Raw genomic sequence first — 6,845 nt, 5'->3', positions numbered from 1 at the left:
GTAACTCATAAAACTATATTACTTGATGTACTTTTAGATTTAACGGCTATGTGTTGTCGGCGTTTTCCAAGAAAAAAACAAAGTCCTTTGACAAGCATTCAAATTATTCTTTCGTAGCGGTGATACTTTTGCGGCTTTTGCCAAAGAATAAAAGCTTGACAGCTCTACAAATAATCGACTCAGTAATCTGTAAACCATTCCCACGATCACAAGACAAATTTAGTCTTCATATCTCTTTCCTTCTCCACAATATGTCAACGTTTTTGACGCCAGAGCAAACAGCCTGCAAGCTAAAATATAGAGGATTCTGTTTTGCGTGTCATAAAGAGGACCTCAAGTAAACGACAGCTTATTCGTATATTTGAAAATGACCTTTCACGGGACCGGCGGAAAAGGAAATCAAAAGCAAGTATTGGTTATACAAAGAAAGGATCAAACTCAAAAATTGACGCTCACTCGGTCATCTTAGGAAGCCCTTGCTTTGGTTTGGGGGGCAAAAAATTTGGAACATTTTGAATCAAATTCGTGCATTTTTCATTAAGGAAGTAGTTGCCATCCTTCAATCTTTACAACAGCGTCCAAACTTTGAGTAATAATGAGTTTGTACATAACCGTGTCCTCTTGCGAGTCACAGATATGCAAACAACAGCAACAATGCGTTGAAAAGAAGAGGAAAAAACCATAAAAATATCAATCATGAACCGCCATCCCTATTTGTTTATTTATATTGTGACAATACAACCCTTATCTCTCTGTACAGATATTAACTTGTCTCCAAAACAAAGCGACGATTGCCAATAAAAACGGCGATGACAAAACACACAGTTTACTCAAAGGGGTTTTAATTACTTTGTGTGGGAGGTTTTATAGACTTTATCTAGCTATACTGTATCTTTAAAGTCATAGTCATTAGCACGTGTGATCCAGATCTATATTACTAGACCGTACTGTGCACAACTCTGAAGTGTTCAACCTTGGAAGCGTGCGTGGCCCATCGCCTAGACTGCATGTACCAAAGCTTGAGAGTCAGTCGTGATAGAAGTTTTCATAGACGCAGAATATGAGTTCAGAGGTTCAAGGTTCTTCAGCTAATGAGCTAAAAAGCGGATCCGAGAAGATCAAAAGACCGTTAAATGCGTTTATTATTTGGTCAAAAAAGAGGCGCCGAGTGATAGCGAATGAAAACCCACAGATGCACAACTTTGACATTAGTAGGAAACTCGGTTTGGAGTGGCAGAAATTGTCTGAAGAAGAGAAAGCTTACTATTTCGATGAAGCGAAACGCTTAAAGGAAGAGCACAAAGAAATGTACCCTAACTACAAATATCAACCAAGGAAAAGAGACAAGACTAACAAAAGAGGAAAGATGTTCCAAGGTGCTCCGTTCCACTTTAACTTTTTCGCACCAGGATCGCCATACTACGATTCAAGATATCCCTTCGCGATTCCTGAATCAAGGCTTGAAGGGTACTCTCCCGAAGGAGCCCACTTGCATATAGATTCCCCAAATGATGACCCTACGGCATCCAGCTCTCCAACGTCTCTACCCTCACAGACCAAGCCATCGAGTCAGGTGCAGGATGTCGGCAGCAAATCCAACGCAATTTGCCCAAATTATCGTCAGTCTTCAGAAGGTTTTGTATCATACAGACCGTGTGATCAATCGTACATGCATCTGAGGTCGACAATGGAGTGGCCTCATTGGTACCCTGGATCAACATCGCGGCTTGGAACAGTTCCTTATTACAGTTGCTTCTATCCGTGGCATTCGAGACCGGACTATCACTATTCATAGACAGACAGAAACACTATACTTAAAATATGAACTTGAACATTACTCAACAAATCTATCAAAACTTATCTATATATTTCCTTAAACTCAGGATAAACTCTCAGTACATGGTAACGTGGACTTTGACAAAGGCTTATCGCTTAAGAATTGGATTAAACCCGCACCTTGCCTAATATAGATAGATTATAAATGATCTATTATGGGCAATTTTGTCTAATTTTCTAGCCTAGCACACTTGAAAACTTCATGTTCAACGCTTAATTAGCGTATGATAGGATGGCGTTTTTGACCTAAGGCGTTCAACAAAGTGGATTAATCACTCGATAGGAAGATTTAATAGTTGTAAATTGGTATTCAGTAATGAAGGTCGATTTTCAGTCGTGCCGAAACTTTTCAGTGATTTGAAAACAAATGTCTTTACCTACAAGTTAAGAAAGTTTGATGTGTAAATACGAATTCGTTTTATGGATTCACAGTTCGTTAAACCGAAAAAAATCTAAAATATTATTCTAAAAAACAAGTAGAATTAAATGATGAAACAGTGTTAAATTTCAAGTCTTGGTTTCTTCAGTTTAAAGAGTAAAAATCGAAGGAAATTACGTTCGTGGAGTTTTAGTAAAGTTCTCTTAAGTTGAATTAAGTTGAGCGGTAGCTTGTTGACATTTCTAAGAAGTGGCGGTCGAATTTTGTTTAACATCGATAAAAATTCCTGAAAAATCACATTATAATTGCTTTAGGCCGACGTTACTTAATTCAAAAAGAGAATAAGATAAGATAATTGTATGAAAAAGAGAAAAATGGACTTTTTTGAGCAGTTTTCATGACATTTTTTAGTTGACATCATTTTTACTTTTGTGAGGACACGTGGCGTCATGGGACAACAGCAAGTTCAAAAAACCTCACTAAAAAGTTAGTCAAACTTGGTCTCTATCGACTCATAATGAAAAAAAACGAACTACTTAAGCGTAGGTAGAAAATAAAGAGCATTAGAAATTAAGCTTTGACTTGTAAAACAAAGCGGTCCAGTAATGTCCTCTTATTGCTATAGTGGAATTGGAGTTGCGTTTTAACGTCAAAACACAAAACGACATTTCGATAGCTGCCTGTTGAAATCAGTTTAAGAGTAGTCTGGATTAAATTCTTGTACAAATGTCGAAAAAATTGTTAAAATTGAAGATTACATGTAGTTTTATTTAGAAAAGCCTTCTGAGAGTTTTGTAGAATGTTTGTACAAAACGTAACGTATTTGTCAATAGAAGTTATGACAGAAAACCTTCTTTGTTAATGTTCTCTGTGAATTTAAAATAAGATTTAGAAATAAAGGTAGTGATTTGTAGAATTCAAATATGATTAAAAATAAAATATAAAAATGCATTCAGGTTTGGATCTATTGATGTTTAATTGTTTGTTTTGGGGACAAAATCGCTGTGTTTGAACTCTGCTGTTCAAGTATTGAACTAAGCTTCCATAATTGTACTATGTGCGGTGCAGTTCTATATACACCCGGACAGTTTATACAAAGCTCTGTCACCCCCTATGCACTGCCCCCTTTTACTGTGGTATCATATCTCTTACTATTCAATGCTATAAAGAAAGAAAAGTATGGGATTTCAAATTGTTTTTTGTAGACAATACTGATCACGAAGCCTTTATTTACCTAAAGCACATTTTTGGATTTGAAGCGAGGGGTTGAACGAAATAAATTATATATATATATATATATTACAAACTAAAAACATATATAATACATGTTTTCAAAATTTTTCAAAGTAAAACAAAATGATTATAAAAAATTGGAAAAAATATTCAAGTTAGCACGAAATGCTTTTTGTATTCAACTTTTCGTGTCATTTTTCATAGAAGCATAGACTTTTACACTTTGAAAGCAGCAGACCCAAAAATAATGTTTAAAGAAGTGAGAATACTAAAAACCTTAATCCTTAATCATGAAGCTTGTTTGATTTTTGAGAGAATATGAGTTTCTAAAACTAATAAAATATAAATACGGAAAATTTAGTCTGTTTTTAAAGAAGGTTGCAGTTTCTTTATAATTTGGCTCTTATTTCAATTTTGAACTTGCAAATCTAAAAATAATGATTGAAAAAAAAATTGCGACTGATTCTACAAATTTCAAATATAGATACTAGTACAACTAATATTTCTGAATAACTTTTGATGAACTAAAACTATTTAAATCCTAATTCAGATGTTATACGTTGAAACAAAAACAAAAATTTTTTTATATTTTACAATCCTTTTTTTGTTTGTTGAATAGAATAAATTATTTTTTGCATTGCACCTTGAATAGATTCACCAAATTGATTTTCACGAAGGCAGAAAAAGCAATTTTGTGTTACATTTTTTGAACAGTTCTGGTAGAATGCCCGCTGTTGTCAATACTTGGCTTCTTTCTACTTTACTTGATGAATTCAATGTCCAAGAAAGAAAACACAGGTCTGTAGGCAGTAGAAGAAGCTATAGCTTTTGCTATGCTAGCGTATCTGAAGAATCAAATCAAATTGGCCTAGTTTTTATTTTAGCCTTCCTTCTCGCCCCAATAAATGTTATGCCCCTACGAATGAAAGGAAAGTGTAAAATAGAACACAAAAGAGCAAAATATGTTTGCACTAAACCAAAAACCACTACAGAATTTTCATCACATGAAAAAAGAAAACAAGAACATAAAGTTATTGTTAGATGTTTGGGGAAGGCGGTTTCATCAAAACCATCTTACATTTAAACTTTTTTTCCCATGTTTTGTGCTCTTATAAGAGCGATAAAAATAGCCGATGTTGAGTGTAAAAGGGATAAGCTTCTGCTCTTAGGCAAACTAAAAAATGTGCGTCTAAAATATAAAAAATTAAAAAAAGGAATTCAGATTATTGCTTAAAATATATGTATTTCTTCAGAGGTGCTTCAAATATTATTAGCAAATGAGGATTAGCGTGTCATATAGTCTGTAGACACTGATCTAGACTGACCATGCCAATATAATATCTACCAGTATTAGAATAGCTACCTGTTTAATCTAAAGAAGCAAGGCTTTGTTATAAAGTAAGTATATGCAGGTAAGCCAGTGAGCCACGAAGCTGACCAAGGAACAATAAAAGAAAGAAAACAGAAGAAAAATTAAATATTGAGAAGACGAAGGAAAAAAAAAAAAGAATATTGTATACTAAGATTCAGTGGTGTAAACCTAAGATCAAATGACATCTTTTACATAATCTTGGCAAAGTAAACCTTGTATAAATCAAGATTATAGAAGTTTTCGTTGTCTTTACCAAAAATTAGTTTGTGTAAAGTATCAAGAATGATATCGTTTCGTTTTGGTTTTTTTTCCCTTTCGTTCTTTTCTTTTACTCTCCTTATTTCCTCTTTCAGTCGTTTCTAATTTCTTCCTCTCTTTTCTTTCAATCCTATTCAATCTAGTTATCCTATGCTAACTAGAACTAACTTCCTTAACCCAATTTTTGAATCGATCCAAAAAAAACTTTATAATTTACGCAGCCTTTATTATTTCCGAACGTATTCGTCACGATATTGAGCAGTAGAATTACAAATAACCATTTAAAACGTTTTTGCTATTACATCTGTTTATGATCTTAAATTCAAGGTACATTCTAGTGTTTATTTGTAATGATTGCATTTTAGAAGCGACGTGAACGTCAGATTATGGAGAAAAAACTTCATCGGCTTTCTATTGGTTCGCTATAGTTATTCTACTCAAAAACCAATGCAATAATTACAGCCTTAAGCTCCGTTTACACGAGCGATTTTTGCTGCGCTTTCTTTTGCGATATTGTCCATAATAAATAATGGTAAAGAATTTACTTGTAAAGTTTTTTTCAGGATACCAAGATTTTTCTAGACGAATGTCTCTTTTGAAGGATGAGGCAAAAGAGTTCATATTCCCGAAAATTGCCACAAAAATCGCCGCAAAAATCGCCAGTGTAAACGGGGCTTTACATCGACTTGGCTGCAATCCATCTAGCTTAGGGTTTGAATACCCTCAAAACGAAGCAGTGATGGAGAAAGGGTATAAAGTCTGCACCTGCAAGCCAGTTTTTCGTGGGGGATTATTGGCATCATATTGGTTACCTTACCTTTATGATAACATGCTTTTGCCTTCAGACCAAAAATAGATATAGTATCAAAGAGTATTTTTGGATTAAGTTTAGAATGGGGCTTCTAATTCAAAATTCCAATGTGTTGCTCAGTTAAAAGACGGGTCTTTTGAGTTTAGGATCAGCACGACGCAAGAGATGATGAGGCTTCAAGCGATAAAAGTGATGACAGAGAAAGTATTCGTAAAAAAAAACCATGAATTTTATCGTTGCCTCGAAACAGCCTCTTGGCTGTTCAAAGTTAGGGCATGGCTAACTCACATATTGAACCCTGAAACAACCTCTAGGCTAATCTAAGTTAGGGCATGGCTAACTCACAGATCAAACCCTGAAACAACCTCTGGGCTGATCTAAGTTAGGGCATGGCTAACTCACAGATCAAACCCTGAAACAACCTCTGGGCTGATCTAAGTTAGGGCATGGCTAACTCAAAGATTGAACCCTGAAACAACCTCCAGGTTGATCTAAGGCAATCCATGGCTAACTCACAGATTGAACCCTGAAACAAACGCTAGACTGATGTAAGTCAGATCACAGCTAACTCACAGATCGACTGATTGGAATATAGCTTGATAGGTTTTGCGGAGGGAGGAAAACCCTTGCATCAAGGAAGAGATGTAACAAAGTCTACCCACTTGTGATGCCGTTGTTTGACTCCAAAGACATTTTACCATCAGAATCAAATAAATACAAAATCTATAAAATCTCTACAGAAATCCTTCCCATCGAGGAATCACGCTTTTACAATAATTACAATAATGTATGGTTTCGTATTAAGGCCAAGTAACTTTATAGATATTTCTTTTTGTATTGAATATGCAACAAAAACAATGTGTATACTTTGATAAAGAAGACCTGACAATTGGTTCACACCCACTTAAAAATAGCCAAATAATCACGTCATTGTCTTACGTTTAAAACAAGAAAAT

At 34.8% G+C, this 6,845-nt stretch overlaps 1 protein-coding gene across 1 annotated transcript; it reads left to right on the top strand.

Annotated features, from left to right (window-relative positions):
- The first annotated feature begins 867 nt into the window (after positions 1-867).
- On the top strand, positions 868-3,166 carry LOC116294317 (uncharacterized). The gene has a single exon (XM_031701904.2). It carries the CDS (start codon positions 1,061-1,063, stop codon positions 1,793-1,795), a length of 735 nt encoding a protein of 244 aa, XP_031557764.1. The 5' UTR covers positions 868-1,060; the 3' UTR covers positions 1,796-3,166.
- Positions 3,167-6,845: the final 3,679 nt, after the last annotated feature.

Source organism: Actinia tenebrosa, unplaced genomic scaffold, assembly GCF_029948245.1.
Source record: "Actinia tenebrosa isolate PJP-AT-01 unplaced genomic scaffold, QUT_ActTen_1.0 PGA_scaffold5__44_contigs__length_20552954, whole genome shotgun sequence".
Taxonomy (NCBI): Eukaryota; Metazoa; Cnidaria; class Anthozoa; order Actiniaria; family Actiniidae; genus Actinia; species Actinia tenebrosa.
The sequence above is the reverse complement of the archived record's forward strand: the minus strand, read 5'-3'. Positions and strand labels throughout refer to the sequence as shown.

What these genes read in the sequence shown, in the direction of transcription:
- LOC116294317 (XM_031701904.2), top strand. Translation starts at nt 1,061, where the DNA reads ATGAGTTCAGAGGTTCAAGGTTCTTCAGCTAATGAGCTAAAAAGCGGA.